Source organism: Aegilops tauschii, chromosome 2 (assembly GCF_002575655.3).
Source record: "Aegilops tauschii subsp. strangulata cultivar AL8/78 chromosome 2, Aet v6.0, whole genome shotgun sequence".
Lineage (NCBI taxonomy): Eukaryota > Viridiplantae > Streptophyta > Magnoliopsida > Poales > Poaceae > Aegilops > Aegilops tauschii.
The window spans coordinates 95,373,431-95,395,029 of NC_053036.3; the positions used below are offsets into that span (position 1 = coordinate 95,373,431).

A 21,599-nucleotide genomic window follows, 5' to 3' on the forward strand; every position below is an offset into this window, starting at 1 on the left:
TCCTCACTAGTTGGTGTAGTAGTCACAGGAACAGATTTCTGTGATGAACTACTTTCCAATAAGGGAGCAGGTACAGTTTGTTGGGAATCGTAGCAGAAATTAAAAAATTTCTACGCATCACCAAGATCAATCTATGGAGTCATCTAGCAACGAGAGAGAGGAGTGCATCTACATACCCTTGTAGATCGCGAGCGGAAGCGTTCAAGTGAACGGGGTTGATGGAGTCGTACTCGTCGTGATCCAAATCACCGATGACCGAGCGCCGAACGGACAGCACCTCCGCGTTCAACACACGTACGGAGCAGCGACGTCTCCTCCTTCTTGATCCAGCAAGGGGGGAGGAGAGGTTGATGGAGATCCGGCAGCACGACGGCGTGGTGGTGGAAGTAGCGGGATTCCGACAGGGCTTCGCCAAGCGCTGCGGGAGGAGGGAGATGTGTCACGGGAGGGAGAGGGAGGCGCCAGGGCATGGGTACTGCTGCCCTCCCTCCCCCTTCTATATATAGGGGTCCAGGGGGGGCGCCGGCCTAGGAGATGCAATCTCCAAGGGGGGCGGCGGCCAAGGGGGTGGCTTGCCCCCCAAGCCAAGTGGGGCGCCCCCCACCCGTAGGGTTTCCAACCCTAGGCGCAGAGGAGGCCCAAGGGGGGCGCACCAGCCCACCAGGGGCTGGTTCCCTTCCCCACTTCAGCCCAAGGGGCCCTCCGGGATAGGTGGCCCCACCCGGTGGACCCCCGGGACCCTTCCGGTGGTCCCGGTACAATACCGGCGACCCCCGAAACCTTCCCGGTGGCCGAAAATGGACATCCTATATTTAATTCTTCACCTCTGGACCATTCCGGAACTCCTCGTGACATCCGTGATCTCATCCGGGACTCCGAACAACTTTTGGGTTACCGCATACTAGTATCTCTACAACCCTAGCGTCACCGAACCTTAAGTGTGTAGACCCTACGGGTTCGGGAGACATGCAGACATGACCGAGATGACTCTCCGGTCAATAACCAACAGCGGGATCTGGATACCCATGTTGGCTCCCACATGTTCCACGATGATCTCATCGGATGAACCACGATGTCGAGGATTTAAGCAATCCCGTATACAATTCCCTTTGTCAATCGGTACGTTACTTGCCCGAGATTCGATCGTCGGTATCCCAATACCGTGTTCAATCTCATTACCGGCAAGTCACTTTACTCGTACCGTAATGCATGATCCCGTGACCAAACACTTGGTCACATTGAGCTCATTATGATGATGCATTACCGAGTGGGCCCAGAGATACCTCTCCGTCATACGGAGTGACAAATCCCAGTCTCGATTCGTGCCAACCCAACAGACACTTTCGGAGATACCCGTAGTGCACCTTTATAGCCACCCAGTTACGTTGTGACGTTTGGCACACCCAAAGCACTCCTATGGTATCCGGGAGTTGCACAATCTCATGGTCTAAGGAAATGATACTTGACATTTGGAAAAGCTCTAGCAAACGAACTACACGATCTTTGTGCTATGCTTAGGATTGGGTCTTGTCCATCACATCATTCTCCTAATGATGTGATCCCGTTATCAATGACATCCAATGTCCATAGTCAGGAAACCATGACTATCTATTGATCAACGAGCTAGTCAACTAGAGGCTCACTAGGGACATGTTGTGGTCTATGTATTCACACATGTATTATGATTTCCGGATAACACAATTATAGCCTGAACAATAGACAATTATCATGAACAAGGAAATATAATAACAACCATTTTATTATTGCCTCTAGGGCATATTTCCAACACAGTTACCTCATCAAGTTCTACTTTCCTCCCACTCACTTCTTTCGAGAGAAACTCCTTCTCTAGAAATGATCCATTCTCAGCAACGAATATCTTGCCTTCAAATCTGTGATAGAAGGTGTACCCAACATTTTTCTTTTGGGTATCCTATGAAGACGCACTTATCCGATTTGGGTTTGAGCTTATCAGGTTGAAACTTTTTCACATAAGCATTGCAACCTCAAACTTTAAGAAACGACAGCTTAGGTTTCTTGCCAAACCATAGTTCATACGGTGTTGTCTCAACGGATTTAGATGGTGCCCTATATAACGTGAATGCAGCTGTCTCTAATGCATAACCCCAAAACGATAGTGGTAAATCGTTAAGAGACATCATAGACTGCACTATATCCAATAAAGTACGGTCATGACGTTCGGACACACCATTATGCTGTGGTGTTCCAGGTGGCACGAATTTGTGAAACTATTCCACATTGTTTTAATTGAAGACCAAACTCGTAACTCAAATATTTTTCTCCGCGATCAGATCGTAGAAACTTTATTTTCTTGTCACGATGATTTTCCACTTCACTCTGAAATTCTTTTGAACTTTTCAAATGTTTCAGACTTATGTTTCATCAAGTAGATATACCCATATCTGCTCAAATCATCTGTGAAGTTCAGAAAATAACGATACCCGCCGCGAGCCTCAACACTCATCGGATCGCATACATCAGTATGTATTATTTCCAATAAGCCAGTTGCTTGCTCCATTGTTCTGGAGAACGGAGTTTTAGTCATCTTGCCCATAAGGCATGGTTCACAAGCATCAAGTGATTCATAATCAAGTGATTCCAAAAATCCCATCAGCATGGAGTTTCTTCATGCGCTTTACACCAATATGACCTAAACGGCAGTGCCACAAATAAGTTGCACTATCCTTATTAACTTTGCATCTTTTGGCTTCAATATTATGAATATGTGTATCACTACGATCGAGATCCAACAAACCATTTTCGTTGGTGTGTATGACCATAGAAGGTTTTTATTCATGTAAACAGAACAACAATTATTCTCTAGCTTACATGAATAACCGTATTGCAATAAACATGATCCAATCATATTCATACTCAACGCAAACACTAAATAACATTTATTTTAGGTTCAACACTAATCCCGAAAGTATAGGGAGTGTGCGATGATGATCATGTCAATCTTGGAACCACTTCCAATACACATCGTCACTTCACCCTTAACTAGTCTCTGTTCATTTTGCAACTCCCGTTTCGAGTTACTACTCTTAGCAACTGAACCAGTATCAAATACCGAGGGGTTGCTATAAACACTAGTAAAGTACACATCAATAACATGTATATCAAATATATCTTTGTTCACTTTGCCATCCTTCTTATCCACCAAATACTTGGGGTAGTTCTGCTTCCAGTGACCAGTTCCTTTGCAGTAGAAGCACTTAGTCTCAGGCTTAGGTCCAGACTTGGGCTTCTTCACTTGAGCAGCAACTTGCTTGTCGTTCTTCTTGAAGTTCCCCTTCTTCCCTTTGCCCTTTTCTTGAAACTAGTGGTCTTGTCAACCATCAACACTTGATGTTTTTCTTGATTTCTACCTTCATCGATTTCATCATCATGAAAAGCTCGGGAATCGTTTTCGTCATCCCTTGCATACTATAGTTCATCACGAAGTTCTACTAACTTGGTGACGGTGACTAGAGAATTCTGTCAATCACTATTTTATCTAGAAGATTAACTCCCACTTGATTCAAGCGATTGTAGTACCCAGACAATCTGAGCACATGTTCACTGCTTGAGCTATTCTCCTCCATCTTGTAGGCAAAGTACTGTCAGAGGTCTCATACCTCTTGACACGGGCATGAGTATGAAATACCAATTTCAACTCTTGGAACATCTTATATGCTCCGTGGCGTTCAAAACATTTTTGAAGTCCCGGGTCTAAGCCGTAAAGCATGGTGCACTTAACTATCAACTAGTCATCATACCGAGCTTTTGTTAAAACGTTCATAACGTCTGCATCTACTCCTGCAATAGTTCTGTCACTTAGCGGTGCATCAAGGACATAATACTTCTGTGCAACAATGAGGTTAATCCTCAGATCACGGACCAAGTCCGCATCATTGCTACTAACATCTTTCAACTTAGTTTTCTCTAGGAACATATCAAAATAAAAACAGGGGAGCTAAACGCGAGCTATTGATCTACAACATAGATATGCTAATACTATCAGGACTAAGTTCATGATAAATTTATGTTCAATTAATCATATTAATTAAGAACTCCCACTTAGATAGACATCCCTCTAATCATCTAAGTGATCACGTGATCCAAATCAACTAAACCATAACCGATCATCACGTGAAATGGAGTAGTTTTCAATGGTGAACATCACTATGTTGATCATACCTACTATATGATTCACGCTCGACCTTTCGGTCTCAGTGTTCCGAGGCCATATCTGCATATGCTAGGCTCGTCAAGTTTAACCTGAGTATTCTACGTGTGCAAAACTGGCTTGAACCCGTTGTAGATGGACGTAGAGCTTATCACACCCGATCATCACGTGGTGTTTGGGCACGACGAACTTTGGCAACGGTGCATACTCAGGGAGAACACTTTTATCTTGAAATTTAGTGAGAGATCATCTTATAATGCTACTGTCAATCAAAGCAAGATAAGATGCATAAAAGATAAACATCACATGCAATCAATATAAGTGATATGATATGGCCATCATCATCTTGTGCTTGTGATCTCCATCTCCGAAGCACCGTCATGATCACCATCGTCACCGGCGCGACACCTTGATCTCCATCGTAGCATCGTTGTCGTCTCGCCAATCTTATGCTTCTACAACTATCGCTACCGCTTAGTAATAAAGTAAAGCATTACAGGGCCATTGCATTGCATACAATAAAGCGACAACCATATGGCTCCTGCCAGTTGCCGATAACTCGGTTACAAAGCATGATCATCTCATACAATAAAATTTAGCATCATGTCTTGACCATATCACATCACAACATGCCCTGCAAAAACAAGTTAGACGTCCTCTACTTTGTTGTTGCAAATTTTACGTGGCTGCTACGGGCTTAGCAAGAACCGTTCTTACCTACGCATCAAAACCACAACGATAGTTTGTCAAGTTGGTGTTGTTTTAACCTTCGCAAGGACCGGACGTAGCCACACTCAGTTCAACTAAAGTTGGAGAAACTGACACTCGCCAGCCACCTGTGTGCAAAGCACGTCGGTAGAACCAGTCTCGCGTAAGCGTACGCGTAATGTCGGTCCGGGCCGCTTCATCCAACAATACCGCCGAACCAAAGTGTGACATGCTGGTAAGCAGTATGACTTGTATCGCCCACAACTCACTTGTGTTCTACTCCTGCATATAACATCAACGCATAAAACCAGGCTCGGATGCCACTGTTGGGGAACGTAGTAATTTCAAAAAAATCCTACGCACAGGCAAGATCATGGTGATGCATAGCAACGAGAGGGGAGAGTGTTGTCCACGTACCCTCGTAGACCGAAAGCGGAAGCGTTAGCACAACGCGGTTGATGTAGTCGTACGTCTTCATGATCTGACCGATCAAGTACCGAACGCACGGCACCTCTGAGTTCAGCACACGTTCAGCCCAATGACGTCCCTCGAACTCCCATCCAGCCGAGTGTTGAGGGAGAGTTTCGTCAGCACGACGGCGTGGTGACGATGATGATGTTCTAGCGATGCAGGGCTTCTCCTAAGCACCGCTACAGTATTATCGAGGTGGGCTATGGTGGAGGGGGCACCGCACACGGCTAAAAGATCAAACGATCAATTGTTGTGTCTCTAGGGTGCCCCCCTGCCCCCGTATATAAAGGAGCAAGGGGGGAGGTGCGGCCGGCCAGGAGGGGGCGCGCCAGGAGGAGTCCTACTCCCATCGGGAGTAGGACTCCCTCCCTTTTCCTTGTTGGATTAGGAGAAGAGGGGGAAAGAGGTGGAGGAGAAGAAGGAAAGGGGGGGCGCCGCCCCCCTCTCCTTGTCCTATTCAGACTAGGGGGGAGGGGCGCGCGGCCCTTGCCCTGGCCGCCTCTCCTCTTCTCCACTAAGGCCCACTATGGTCCATTAACCCCCGGGGGGTTCCGGTAACCCCTCCGGTACTCCGCTAAAATCCCGATTTCACCCGGAACACTTCCAATATCCAAATATAGCCTTCCAATATATCAATCTTCATGTCTCGACCATTTCGAGACTCCTCGTCATGTCCGTGATCACATCCGGGACTCCGAACAATCTTCGGTACATCAAAACATATAAACTCATAATATAACTGTCATCGAAACGTTAAGCGTGCGGACCCTACGGGTTCGAGAACTATGTAGACATGACCAACACACGTCTCCGGTCAATAACCAATAGCGGAACCTGGATGCTCATATTGGCTCCCACATATTCTACGAAGATCTTTATCGGTCAGACCGCATAACAACATACATTGTTCCCTTTGTCATCGGTATGTTACTTGCCCTAGATTCGATCGTCGGTATCTCAATACCTAGTTCAATCTCGTTACCGGCAAGTCTCTTTACTCGTTCCGTAGTACATCATCCCGCAAATAACTCATTAGTTGCAATGCTTGCAAGGCTTAAATGATGTGCATTATCGAGTGGGCCCAGAGATACCTCTCCGACAATCGGAGTGACAAATCCTAATCTTGAAATACGCCAACCCAACAAGTACCTTTGGAGACACCTGTAGAGCACCTTTATAATCACCCAGTTACGTTGTGACGTTTGGTAGCACACAAAGTGTTCCTCCGGTAAACAGGAGTTGCATAATCTCATAGTCATAGGAACACGTATAAGTCATGAAGAAAGCAATAACAACATACTATACGATCGAGTGCTAAGCTAACGGAATGGGTCAAGTCAATCACATCATTCTCCTAATAATGTGATCCCGTTAATCAAATGACAACTCTTTGTCTATGGCTAGGAAACATAACCATCTTTGATCAACGAGCTAGTCAAGTAGAGGCATACTAGTGACACTCTGTTTGTCTATGTATTCACACATGTATTATGTTTCCGGTTAATACAATTCTAGCATGAATAATAAACATTTATCATGAAATAAGGAAATAAATAATAACTTTATTATTGCCTTTAGGGCATATTTCCTTCAATTTGCAAATTATGTTGAACCGAAGAGCTTTTGCACTTTTAGTGGCCAGAAAATGAAGTAATACATCTAAAATAGCAATCCAACTCATAACGTGACAAATACGATGGCGGCGGTGGTAGCCATAGATTTGTCATTTTGCGCCGGCAACGGCACGGAGAGGCTCAAATCTAGGTGGGAGAGGACCGCGGCGGGGCCTACGGAGCGTCCGCGGTGGTGAGGGGCGGGAAGGATGTCGCCGGCGTAGATGCAATGAGAGTGGGGTGGGTGAGCCAACTAGGGGAGGGGATTTTTTTCCTCCAGCGGTTAGCAGCCCAGTAAATATAGGCGCCAGATAGGAGCCAGAGTAAAGAATTTACCACTCTATTCGGTTTAGGGGATCGGTCAGGTGCCGGTTAGAGAAGTAAAACCGAATTTTTACTCTAACGTCGGATAGGGGATCGACTAGAGTTGGCGTAAAGCATTACGAACAATTATAACGGATCGGTTAGAGATGCTTTTAGAGCATCTCCAATAGATGGTCCAAATGTAAAAGTAACTAACTTTTCGATCGTCTGAGACGAAAAACGCAGCTCCAACAGACGGTCCATATGTAAAAAATTAGACCGCGGGCTCCTCGTGATGTAAAATAAAACACCTCGCAGTGCAAATTTACATCATGAGGTGCATCTAGTCCAAAACTAGCCGCCGCCCGCGAACGCCCAACCGGCAGTTCCTTTGTTTTCCCGCCCGCCCGCCTGCGACCTCCCGTCCGCCACCGCCCCGCCACCGCCCCGCCGCCTCCACACCCCGCCGCCGCCCCGCGCACGCCGCCCGCATCAGATCCGCCCCCCCCCCCCCCCCCCCGCCGATGTTTGCACGCCGCCCGCCCGTCGCGGATCCGACCACGGCCGCAGCGCACGCCGCCGCCCCATCTGCCGCAGCTCCGACCCACCGCAGCTCCGCCCGGCCCCGGCCCGCCCGCCGTAGCTCCGACCCGCCCCGGCTCCGTCCGCTACCGCCCCGCATGCCGTCGCTGCCCCGCAGCTCCGCCCCACCCGGCTCCGTCCGCCACCGCCCCTCAGCTCCGCCCCGCCCGGCTCCGTCTGCCACCGCCCCGGCCGCACGCCGTCGCCGCTCCACCCCTCTCACCGCTCTTCGATGGCGCCAAGGAAGACGCCGAAGGGCAAGTCGGGCTTCTTTGGCATGAGGCAGAAGCCCTCCGGTAACTTCGGAGTGGAGTTCTCCAACGCCGGGAGGCGTTGTGGATCGGCACGTACCCCTCCGCCCACGAGGCCGCGCGTGCCTATGACGTGGTGGTGTGGCGTGCCGAGAGGCCTCGGGAGCACCTCAACTTCCCAGAGATCGAGAGTCGGCGGAAGCGGCGATGCTTGTGCCGCAGGGCATCAGGATGAAGGAGATCCCGACGAAGAAGAAGATGACGAAGAAGCCATCGGTTGTCGTCAGTGCCGGTGAGACCGGCGAGGAGGCGATGGCGAGGTTTGCTCGGGAGCATCCGGAGTACGTCCAGGCCGAGCTGGAGTACTACTGGAAGCATGAGGCGGAGCAGAAGAAGAAGGGGGTGAAGAAGGAGGACGAGGCATCGACTAACTGGTATTCGAATGAGTTTCTCTGTAAATGTGGACAAGATTTGTATCATAAATATGAAAACAGAGACATGATATAGTAACAGCAAGCAAATTGCTGAGTTAGAACAGAAGAGATGGAAAATACTGCTGCTGCAAGTCAGACAATACTTTCATTGTTGCGGTTTGTACAAATCCTGATGCATGAATTCCACAAACACTGTAACCTAATGTACATAAAATTATTATTGACCTAAACCTTGAAATCAACGCGCGCATGGACGATCGATCGGTTGCATCTTGCGCAATCTGACGTAGCTCTAGTGCTGAAGCCCATCTTCGACGATGATGAGTTCCCACCGGACAGTGAAGCAATCGTTCTTGAGATGCTTGGACCTTTCGAAGGCCTCCCTCGCAATGTACCTGGGGGAGCCGATGCAGACTCTGCTGGGCACGTGAGTCATCGGACTTGTACGAACAACTCTAGGATCTTGGTATGCAACCTGGTCGGTGAAAGTGAACAGGGCGTGCACTTTCAGAGGGCGCGTGACATCCTGGATGAGAGTGAAAGAGAGAGCCATGAAATCGGCGTCCCCCGGGACTCTACCATTGGGGAAGATGTCGATAACCCAACGATAACCGCCCAGCATGAATGGGGAAGACTCTATTGCCATGCCAGTTGGTAAATCTTTGGCGCGGGAGTAGCCGACGACCTCGAACAGGTGGAACTCGCTGGGCGCTGCAGCGGCGGCGGCGGCAGAGGCAGCGGCTGCGGTGTTGCCCATGCCGGCGACGGCATGGCAAGCTACTTTGTGCCTGACGGATATATACGGTGACTGATGGATGTTTGGTACAGTTTCTTTTCTCTCCCGTCCAATAGATTCTATATAGGGTAGCAGTGTCAACCCTGATTTGCGGATTGGTTTGTTTTGCTTGCCTTTTATTTAGCTGATTTGTTAAGATACGGTCCTCATCAACTTAAAACAGACACCACACGCAAAAAAAAAGAAAAAAAAAACTATCACCCTCCTCCCCGTCGAGCGTAACAATAACGTGCGCCTCAGTCAGTAGTTCTTCCTCTCGAGGGCTCAAGAACGGCCCATACCATACCTGAATGAGAATGGTATGAGATTTCTTCTATAATCGGCACACAACCCTAATAGAACGACACGATGACGTGGGACCTTAATAGAACCACACGATGAAGGTCGCCTTTGGTTAGCATCTCTAGTAGATCCCGCAAAACGCCCGGGCCGCTATAATGACCACCATTTTTAGGTATCGGAGCGAAAAAATCACCCCACGCAGCTTCCGGAAAATTGCCCGTCCCAGAAAAAAACAGGGGGAGTGGTATATTTCGGCCCGAGCGCCGCATGTCCAGTTTTCAGCCCATGTTTAGCCATTTTCAAAATAACTAGAAAAATTTGGCGGGGTGAAAGTTTCAGCACGCGCCCTTCATTCCGCCGCCACATCTCGCCTTCGATTCCTGCTGCCCCTGGCAACCCCGCGACATCGAGTAGCTCCTCCGTTTTCTGGCACATCATTTCCATCACTTCGGGAGCTCACGGGTGGCCATTCCATACCCCGCGTGCATGGCCGCCGCCGCCATGGACACATCGCAGAGCTTTGTGCGAGGCCACATTGCGGCTGGCAGAGGGTGCTCCAGGCGTGATGACCGTGGATTCGTGCTCACTGCCACGGCGCCAGCCGACACCGCAGGTTTGGTGCCGCACGTCCATGGGGAGTAGGGGTTGCGGATTTGCTGCCGACCGTCGATGGGGAAGAAGCAGCGCCGCCCTTGCCGCCAAAGGTAATTTTTCTTGCTGCCGTCGGTTTTAATTTTGGGACTCGAGCGATATGAAGATTGAATTGTGGATTTATTAATTTTTTGATGGATATTGATTGGAGTTCGTCCTCGGAGTCAAATGATTCCGACATAGAGGATTTGCTTTTCGACGACAATGTCGAGCACCTTGTCTTGTTGCAACTCGTCCAAGAATTTGAGGCCGACAAGAAGAGAAAGCGTCAACGATCGACGGTTGGCCATCTCTGTATTCCGTGAAACCGAGCTCTTAGACATTCCTTGCTCATGAAAGATTACTTCGCGGAGTACTAACCTGTTTGGCTCACCTCTTCCGTAAGTGTTATCGAATGCACATATCTCTTTTTGTTCGTAATGTGGTAGCTTGCGAGCAAACTTGTCGTTTTTTTCACTCACTGGGGGAATGTCGCCGGTTTGCTTGGGTTTAGGTCATACCAAAAGATATCGGGGGCAATGAGTGTGAGAGCATATGGCTTCCGTCTGACTACACCAATTCGTATTGAAGAAGATACCACGCTCAAATGTTTGTGGAGTTTGCCAAAGTTTGACCTGGGTTTTTGGTCCCGAGTATCTCCGAGCTTCCAATGAGGAGGATGCAAAGAATATGATGGTGATAAATGAAGAGAGAGGATGGCCGAGCATGCTTGGGAGTGTGGATTTCACGCATTGAAGGTGGAAAAACTGCCCTACAGCTCGGCACGGGTAGTACACCGGCCATCATCGTGATTCCATTATTGTGGTCGAAGACGTGGCTTCACACGACTTGTGGATTTGGCATGCTTCTTTGGCTTTCCAGGTTCACTCAAAACCAATGTATGGTATCACATCTTTTTGCTCATCTTGCTAGTGCAGATGCTCCAGCTTGCAACTATACCGTGAATGGACATGACTCGACCATGGGGTCTTATCTTGCTGATGGTATCTGTCATCCGTGGTCAACATTTGTGAAGACCACCTGTAAGCAGAAAAGCAAGAAACAAACTTATTTTGCTCAAGCACAAGAAGCATTGCCAAAAGGATAATGAGACGGCATTTTGTGTGTTTCAAGCTCAGTTTGTCATTCTTTGAGGTCCTCAAAGATTACATTATCTTTGGTCAGCTCATTGACGATCTTTGTAACAAAAAACACACATACAATGCATTAATGGTAATAGCAATAGAAACAAAAGAAATAACTGTTGGCAGGTTTATATAATTTTTTACTGCTGCAGGAACAAAACTCGGTTGGAAATAGATGTTGAACAACGTGCCAGTTGCAATGCTCCTGCCACACCTTTACTTGCATTGTTTTCATATGGTAGTGGCATCATTTTCCCTATTAGTGAACATAGTTAATGGCTATATCTTTTGATGATTCAACACAAAAAGACTATATATAATCCGATCTTTTCTAAACTAAAAACTATTCTACACTCAAAAATTTCTACACTAGATACTCTATTAAAATTAGATTATATACAAAAGCAATGAGATTCTACACTACTAAAATTTCTACACAAAGCAATCCATGGATTCTACGCCACTAGATCGGATTCTCTAAGTATAAAATCTAATTCTACACTACTAAATGGATTGTACTACGTATAAAACCTAATTCTACATAACTACAATCGAATTCAAAGGAACAAACATTGGATTCTACATCACTAAAATCGAATTCAACACTACTTCAATTCTACACAAATCACCTCATTCCACGAATCACCATGGCGTCCGCGGACCAAGGAGGCGCGAGGCAAGGGGAAGGAGATACGCGATGGGAGGGGATCACACCTGCACTACTAGGAAAAGGGCTACTAGTGGCGCACCTGTTTTGCCTACTAATGGCGCACTACAAGTGCGCCACTAGCACCACGCCATTAGATTTTATTACTAATGGCGCACCACAGGTGCGCCATTAGTATACCAGATACTAATGGCGCACCATGTGGTGCGCCATTAGTATACCATTCGGTGCTCCACTGGTATTCCCTCCAGGTGCGCCACTAATAACCTTATAGGTGCGCCACTAGTAATAAAGGAAGGTGCGCCACTAATAAGGGCTTAAATGCGCCACTAGTAATGTATTTGGAAAACAAAAAAAATCTAAATTTACAGAAAACAACCTATAAGGAAAAATAATTTTAAAACAAAAAATGAAATAGAATCATAATTTTTATTATAGTAAGAATATTACAATTTCTTTACAAGTTTCCAATAAAAGGAAAATTGCAAGGAAATAAAAGAAAATCCTAAAACTAATCTTCTAGTAATCTTTTCTTCTTTTTCTTCACTTTATCCCTGCAAAATGTAACAAAATAAACAGAAAGACAAACAAACTATTTATAACATGTCAATACTGTCATTTTTTATGCAGAACTAGATATGAGCATATATTTCCAGAATTACATGGTGTGAATATTGTATGAGTAAGATTATAATGGAAATGAATTTTGATAGGAGCCCACTTTCAACAAGTATTTATCTGACAGAGCTAAATAATCAGGGCATTTACCTTTTGATAATATTATTATACTATACTACCAGTATACTACTCCACTTGGCTTCATTTGAATGTACAGTCAAATTAAAAAAATGTGTTCATGGGGCAGCAGCACTAAGATTTGACCGTTTTCTGTCGGCCAACATATATATGGATAAATCAGAGATTAGACATGCATATAAAAGAAGGAAAATCAAGAAATATTAATCAATTGAGGTAGTCATGGTGTACTCAGTTTTATTACGGTGGCCAACTTTCACTATGTGTATATGTTTGAACAAAAAAACTGTGGAAATAATGATAACGAATGGAAGAGTAGCACAAACATGTTCATCCAGTTCCACAACCAACCAAGTAAAGACAGTACCAACAAATGATCAAGAGAAAAGCAACCTTCAAGGCAGATAGGGCAAACATCCTCCTCCTCGATCTTATCTTCAGGGGCACCTTTTTCACATGATTCGTATTCATCCACCTTCAGAGATTCCTGCTGATCATCTGTTTTGCTTTTGATATCTGACTTCTCCAGATCTGCACATGAAAAATTATAAGCTTGCATCACTACCATCACTAGGCTAATTCTAATAAGCCTAAAATAAATAAATTCTAATCAGCCTCAAAGCCCATAAGAGCTTTACCTGGGTTTTCTGTAAGTGGCAAACTAACATCATAAGGCAATGGTGCAGGGGGTGCCCGATAAGTGTCAAGTGTGGATGTGTCCAGATTTGTGTCAACGACGACTATAGCAGAAGCTGGAGATGATCCATCAAAGGCAGAAGACAAAGGTTCATGCTCCTCCTAATGACAACAAGCAGCATATCACATAGACAACATGACATGTGACATTAAGCAGTAGCATACTAACTAAAAAGTAGCATGCCTCATGACAGTAGTATTGAGCACAATTAGTATAGCCTTAGACTAGTAATTCATGCCTTTGATCCTAACAGTTTTACAAAACTAATAACAATAGCACAATTAACAGTACAAGAAAACCAGCAACTATATCCATAGTGCCAACAACAGTAGAAACAACCTAGAACCACTTGAACTAGATACAGTAGGATGTCAATAAGGCATTATCCAAGTTCTTACACAAACCAGAACACCAAATCAGATACATAAGCAAGGGCATGACCACAGGAGCAACTAAAGGGATAGCAACAATTACTGGCAACATTAGAATAACCTTTAGTTGGCCCTAAAACAATGAGCAGTAGCAATGCATCAACAGAGCGGCAACAATGGCCAAGACACTAGAAGTAGTAGTAGGCCAGAGAGGAGAAGTGGAACTCATTGGGCTAGGGTTGTAGCTGATGCCGAGCACGTCACCATACCAGCACGGCAAGGCAGCAGCCACAGCACCGCACGGCGCCAACCAACGCCGGGCTTGCGCAGCATGCCTCCCGACCGGCGGAGGGGCACCGTGCACAGCAGGAGCATGACCCAGGCAACACCAGCACCACCAGGAGGTGTGGGAGGTGGCGTACCCGACTGGAGCAACGAGAAGGAGACTGCCGGCGATGAGGGGCTCATCACCACCGAAACCCTAGCGGAGGGGATCGATGGGAACGACCTCAGGAGGCGAGGATAACCAAATTGAGCCGGTGGGGAAGGTAGATCAGCTCGAGGGGGAGCTGCCGGTGCCTAATCCGCCGCCCGCTGGCTTCGCCGTCGCCGGAGGTGAGGTGGCGGCCGAATCCCTAGCTAGCTACGGGGGACGATGGAGGGTGGGAGCGCCGATTCTGGCCGGAGGGGAAGGAGGCCTGGAGCTTGGGGAGGTTGGGGGAGTGCTTCCCGCAGCCGGAGCTCGCCGAAATAGGCTGGCGTGGGTGGTGGCGGCGACGAGGGAGAGGGGTTCGTGGGGGACAGAGGAGAGAGGTCGCGAGACAGAGAGGGAGGAGGCGTTCGGTGGAGTTGGGTGGGCTCTATCTTGTGAGCTCTTTTTTTGAAACATAATTACTAATGGCGCACCGTGGGAGTGGTGCACCATTACTAGTTGAACTAGTAATGGCGCACCACCCCACGGTGCGCCATTAGTAGTTTTGAAAAATATAAAAGAAAAAAAATTACTAATGGCGCACCGTGGGAGTGGTGCGCCATTAGTAGTTTTGAAAAAATTAAAAGAATTTTTTTTTTACTAATGGCGCACCGTGGATGTGGTGCGCCATTAGTATTTGCACACTAATGGCGCACCAACACATGGTACGCCATTAGTATTTAGTAATGGCGCATCACATGTACAGTGCGCCATTAGTGTCCATATTGGCTATAGCTGTTTTTGTAGTAGTGCTGCTGCCGGCGGTGTGGCGATGAGCGTGCGTGTAGGTCCGGCGGCGATGGGCGGCGAGGTCCGGAGGTGGTAGTGGCAGATGGACGAGGGAGTGGGTGAAAATGAGATAGAGAAGAGAGGTGCCTAGGATTTTTACCTAGGGAATGAATTGAGATGGACTAGTGCTGGCGTGAGCCTAAAACACCACGCCATAATTAAGTAAAGGCCAAATAAAAAAGACTAAGAATAATAAAAGACTCAATATAATAAAGACAAAAGTAATAAAAGACTCAAAATGATAAAAAAAGTCTAAAAATAATTAAAAAATCAAAATAATAAAAGACTAAAAATAATAAAATTCTAGAAATAATAAAAGACTAAAAAAGATTAAAAAAAGATTCAATATAATAGAATACTATAAATACTAGAAGACTAAAATATAATATAAATAGTTTACTATTTACAAAATGATATTATTATTTTAATAATAGTAATGACATGATTTTTTACTAGTATAATTAATAAATACTTAAAACATATGTTAAAAAAATATTTCTGGCCTAACAGAAGTTAGCACGCCCGCACTAGACTAATTAACTACGGCGTGCATAGAAATCTAACGCCACCATTATCTTCCAACTGGTCAGTACAGCTGGACCCACCAATTTGTACCACGTTAAAAAAAGCAACACCAATATTAACCTTATAAGGCTGGTGTCCAAATATTCCAACTGCACCACTATTTGAAAAAAAATAGTGATGGCGTTGATTCGAAATGACGCGCCACCAAGTAAAGTTGTGGCTAACCAGTTCTCTACTAGTTCCCGCCACATATATAGTAAGGAAATTGCTTAAAAACATATATTTAATAAATCCAGGATAGTCTAAAATTTGAGCATGGCACTTGCAATGGTGTGTAGACAACATTGAAAAAAATTGAGTGGCAAATGATGTGAAATATTTGAGTTTTGCATGGGAGGCGATGATATCCATTCGAAACCCTGATACTTCGTTGAATAGTGTTCAGTTTGTACACGAACTGCATCAAGTTTTAGGCGTACCATTGTCAAGTTTTGTCAGACCATATGGGGGCCATATGATGAGACCATGCCAAGTTTCACCCCATTCCGAGGTCATTTCCAAGTTATGTTCAACCAAAGAGTGTTTGTCTTATTTTAGTTACTAGAAAATGAAGTAATAATATTTTAAAAATAGCAAACCAACTCATAAAGTGGTAGAATTTGAGAATGACACTTCCAATGGTGTGTAAACAACATAGAAAAAGTTTAAATGAGTACTGATGTAATTTTTTTATTTTTGTGTGGTAGGCAGTGGTTTTCCATTTGAAACCCTAGTACTTCGCTGGAGAGTGTTTAGTTTGTACACGAAGTGCATCAATTTTTGATGTAACACTCTCAAATTTTAACCACACTAGGTCATATGATGACACCATGCCAAGTTTCACCCTGTTCCGAGGTCATTTGCAAATTAGGTTGAACCGAAGAGCGGTTTGCCCTTTTTAGTGGCCAGAAAATGAAGTAATACATCTAAAACAACGTAGAAAAAGTTTGGACGAGAAATGATGTAAAAAAATTGAGTTTGTGTGGTAGGCGATGGTTCCGTTCGAAACTCTGATACTTCACCGGAAAGTGTTTAGTTTGTACACGAGTGCATCAAGCTCTTGTCGTAACGCTCTCAATTTCTAACACACCATATAGGAGTCCCATGATGACACTATATGCCAAGTTTCATCACTTTCTGGGGTTATTTGCATGTTATGTTGAACCAAAGAGCGTTTTGCCCATTTACTGTCCGCGAAATAAAATAATACTTTAAAAAATAGCAGACCAACTCATAAAGTGGAAAAATGTACGCATGGCACTTTCAATGGTGTGTAGACAACATAGAAAAAGGTTGAAAAATAACTCATGTAAAAATATGAGTTTTGTGTGGTCGGCGGTGGTTTCCGTTCAAAATCCTGGTACTTCATTGGAGAGTGTTCAGTTAGTACCCGAAGTATATCAAGTTTTTGCCGTAACTCTCTTAATTTTTTAGTACACCCTATATGGGTCATATGATGAACCCATGCCAAGTTTCCAACTAAAAAAAATCTCATTTGCATGCTATTTTTAACAGACATCATTTTGCCATTGAAGTCGGTGGGCTGTATGGTGACCGTCTCAGGTTTCCTAAGGGTGAGGCTGCGACGCTGGGTTTGGCGTGACATCACTTTGGCGCGGCAGCGGTCTGCTTCTTTAGCCACCACGTGGGACTCCGCGAGCACGAGATGGACAAGGGGATCATTGCTGGGCATCTCGTCGGCTATCATGTCATCCCATGCATGTAAGCGAGAGATGTGCCGTCGGTGTCGGGACCTTTTATAAGTTAGCCACCCATGCGGCACGCGGAGGGAACTATCGTGGGTTTCGGGAAACATCGAGAGTGGTAGATGACATAAGTTGATCTTAGGCGAGATCCCAAAGTATTTCATACAATCCTTTGCGATGTTAACACCAAACACACACGTTTACAACTCTGAAAACACGTGTGCATTATCATACGGTACGGCATAACACTTGTGTTCGAACGGTTTGACTATCACAAATGTTCGAAGAGTTCAAACCAAATCGTATATATAAACCATGTGCAGAATAACTCTCACAATTTAAATTCTTCAAACTTGTGCAATAGTTGTTTAAGTCACACACGATACATCTCTGAATATAATCCAACGTCACAATTCAACCAACAGGCCATTTAGAATAGACCATCACAAGATTCAGAACCCGTGATCATATTTCCACGAAGCAAAATAAGGTGATATAAATAAAGTAGGTAAAAGGCTACCAAGTTTGTCCAGGGGCCATGTCCTTCATCTGCCATTAGAATAATATATATCAGAATATGATATGTTATGCAACTAAGATAATGAAAGACCAAAACTGTTGTTCCTGTTTCAAAAAAAAAAGGTTGTTGTGTTACGTGGAGGTACTTAAGAATTTAATCTACGTAGCAGATCATTAACTTTTTTTTGCGGAATAGCAGATTATTAACTTGCTTCTCTTTGCTAAAAATCCAACACAATTCAATTTTGTTGTCAGCAAATTTTCATGCTTGCAAACTAAAATTTGTCATAATAGCGCCAATATAAACTGCCATAAGAACGTAGATTTGCCATGACTAAAAATCCAACACTATACTTTTTAGCGTTTCCATAGGAATTTGATCTACATAGCAAAATACTATGTTGTGTTAGGGGAAAGTACTTAAGAATTTGATCTACATATAGCAGATTAAAACTTGCTTCTCTTTGCTAAAAATCCAACTCAATTCATTTTTTTTGTCAGAAAGTTGGCGTGCTTGCAAACTGAATTTGTCATGCTCACGCGAATATAAATTGCCTAAAAAACATAGTTTTGCCATGCCTAAAAATCCGACATCAGATTTTTAGCGTTTCCATAAGAATTTGATCTACATAGCAGATTAAAACTTGCTTCTTCTTTGCTAAAAAACAGAAACAGAACATTGTATGCAACTTCGATAGATCTGTAATCAGCTCTGCCATGGAAAACCGTACTGCTGCTACCTCTGGGACGTGGTAAAGGTACCGTAGAAAGTTGGAGTATTGTACATACCTCCTCAAACCTGGGTTCATCGCATAGAAATCACGGCATATCTCGCAGTAATGAATCCTCCGTTCCAGCCATTCCTGGCACCGCAGGCACAAGCAGAAGTGCGGGTTTGGACGATTGGGTGGGGGCATGCCCAAGCGAGCCTGGTTTGGCTGCCTGATTGCTGTGTGGCAGGAGGGACACGGCTGTAACGCCCCGGTACCAGGGCCGGTAGCCAGCACTGGTAATCGTGGCCTCCCGCCAGCTCCCACAGGTGGCACTCCCACGAAAGGCAGGCCCGGGATGATCACGGGAGGAGCTGCTCCTGCCGCAAAGAAAGACATCTCAATTTAGTGAATCGCAGAGAATGAAATCCCAACTTACGTGCCAGGAGAAACAAAGCTATGGTAGGTCATTACCGGCCGGCGGCACCATGGAAGGCATCGTGTAGATCGACATAGAAGGGCCTGCCTTGGGGAGGGTTGCAACACCGGCACCGGATCCGCCAGCTGCAGGATTTGAGGCATGAGCAACTGATTTCATCTTACGCAATCAGAGAATCGAGAGTACTCTCCCTGTACTCACCAGTCGTCGGTCCTTGTGTGACCAGCGTGTAGTCGATTTTCCGTTTCTTGGGCTCCCCTTGCGCCAGTTCGTCCATCAGGTTGCGAACAGCTGACTCGTCCACATCCTCCGGCTCGGGTTCATCCAGTTCCACGAGCTCCGTCAGCAGGTCCACCACTCCTATAAGTGAAAAAATGAACAACTGGATCTGTCAGACTTGCATGTCCAGAAGGAGAGGAACACAGAAGGCGGTGGAAGAACGAGCAAGCAGCCAAGCAGTCGCCGGGAACTCACCTTCATCCAGAGCCGGCGCCTGATTGTCACCTCCATCCAAGGCCTCTTCTTCCTGCGGGTCCTCCCCGCCTAAGGAAACGAAACGATGGAACATGAAGGTTCTTGAACAGCACACAGATCTCGGACGTGCAGATGAACCAGAAGAAAGAAAGAAACCAACAGGTTGAGAAACGACGGCGCCTCAGATTGGGAAATTGATTGCTGTCACTTGTGCCAAGCACATCTGCAAACATATGCATCCTCATCGGCGTATATATGTACGGTCGCAAGAAACACGATTCATCACGGAGCGAGACCATCCCGAACGAGAAGAGCCGCGGATGAGCGCGCAGCACTCCGGACGGGAAAAGAAACTCAAGAAAAACACAGAGCAAACGATGGAGCGTACGTACAGGGTTTCGAACAGCATACAGATCTGGAACATGAGCCGCGGGGGTGTGTAGACGAACCGGTTCTTGGACCTCGTCTCCACGCCCGTACGTACGTCGTCTTGCCAGCCGGTAAAAGAAAGTTGAAACGCAAGAGCACCACATGAGGAGGGAAACAAGAAGAATAGGTGTGACTGAAAAAACCACAAGATCTCGCACCAAGTGCTCATCGATCAGCCACACGAAGCTGCCTCAGGCACTCGAGCTACGATCTGCGGCCTAATACATCCGGATCCGGCCGGCACGTCACGCATGCATGCAACGCTGCAAGGAAATTTTCCAACCTAGCTCCATCTTGCCTTCACCGGCGCATCATCAAGAAACACAAAGGAGAACATTAGGTCCAAGAAAAACAACCCAGCGCAAGAGAAACATGCATCAGAACTGACGACGAACCAAAAAAGCTAGCAAGAAATCGAAACGAAACGAAATAGCAGAGTTGCTGCGACGCGCTCGCGTCTACCAAATGCAAAAAAAGAAAGTGGGAGAAGTGGTGGAAGAAAACACAGTTAGAGCGAGGAGGGACTGCGCCGGCCGGGAACTCACCTTCACCAACCACTGGCACCGGAGCATCCAGCACGGGAGCATCCAGCACTTCCAGCGGCTCCTCCACGCCTGAAAGAAAAGCAGGGGCGTTGAGGTTGCAGGACAACAAAGCAATCGAAGAACCAAGGAAAGGAGGGGGCTGTCGTCCGCTGAAACTAACCTGCATCCCCGGCAGGTTCTTCCGGCTGTGCTCCCAGCACAACGGCCGGCGCCGGCGCCGCCGGAGCCGGAGCCCCTCCGTCGCCCTGATCGGCCATGGCAAGGGAGGAAAGCTTCGAAGTGGGCGGTGTGCTTGGAGGCAGAAGGGAGGAGCAGCGTTCCGGTCTGCGCGTGGAGGCGGAGGAGGACGGTGTGCGTGGAGGTATAAAGAGGAGGAGGAGGAGGACGGCGTGCGTCGTCGACCGGCCGTTGCAGTCTGCAGCTTTGCCGTACCTACTATTGTGTCGCGTTGCCGCCGATGGTCCCGGTCAAAAGTCACGGAATGGAATGCTCAAGAACATATTTCATTATTGGCTAGTACTTGGTGCACAAAAAAGACAAAAATCTTTGCCCTAATTTCTCCCACTCAGGGCCCGGCGTACCACGGAACTGGATGGAAGTGTTGTACTTTTACGCCTGGCATTTGTTGGGCGTGTGGTGCGGCAGCGTGGTTGGTGTGCCACAAGACAGTGCTCGATGGAACGTGTACCGTGGCCATCGGGATGGCATCTTTTGCGCCTTAACCAATATTGGGGTCTGGTTAATGATGGTCATCACGGTTTTTTTCTAACACAGTACAGACCTCCCTACCCCTATGAGCGCCTCTAAGATACTAAGTCGACACATCATTTGAGATTTATGAAGCCACCATACACGTCTTTGTAGTCGAATGTAATGTCCCCTACCACTAAACGTGCATCGCCGGAAGTCTAAAATAAATCCAAGAAAATGTGAGCACCAATGCCAAATCTGAAACTTAAACCCTGTTGAGCTAGTTCCACCACAAAGAACCTAACCATCTGAGTTAGGCTTAGTACGCCATCATGGTCTTTTTGGGAGAAGCACACCTCATGCGACC

At 46.2% G+C, this 21,599-nt stretch overlaps 2 protein-coding genes across 2 annotated transcripts; both read right to left on the reverse strand.

Moving 5' to 3' along the window:
* Positions 1-8,843: 8,843 nt before the first annotated feature.
* Positions 8,844-9,308, reverse strand: LOC109749178 (BTB/POZ and MATH domain-containing protein 3-like). Its single transcript, XM_020308159.1, has one exon. The coding sequence runs from the start codon at positions 9,306-9,308 to the stop codon at positions 8,844-8,846; it is 465 nt and encodes a 154-aa protein (XP_020163748.1).
* Positions 9,309-17,763: 8,455 nt separating this feature from the next.
* Positions 17,764-20,961, reverse strand: LOC109749184 (uncharacterized). The gene is made up of 7 exons (XM_020308166.3): positions 20,703-20,961; positions 20,543-20,611; positions 19,569-19,637; positions 19,296-19,454; positions 19,130-19,219; positions 18,735-19,035; positions 17,764-17,975 (listed from the first exon to the last, which is right to left on the reverse strand). The coding sequence occupies exons 1-7, from the start codon at positions 20,797-20,799 to the stop codon at positions 17,972-17,974; spliced, it is 789 nt and encodes a 262-aa protein (XP_020163755.1). The 5' UTR covers positions 20,800-20,961; the 3' UTR covers positions 17,764-17,971.
* Positions 20,962-21,599: the final 638 nt, after the last annotated feature.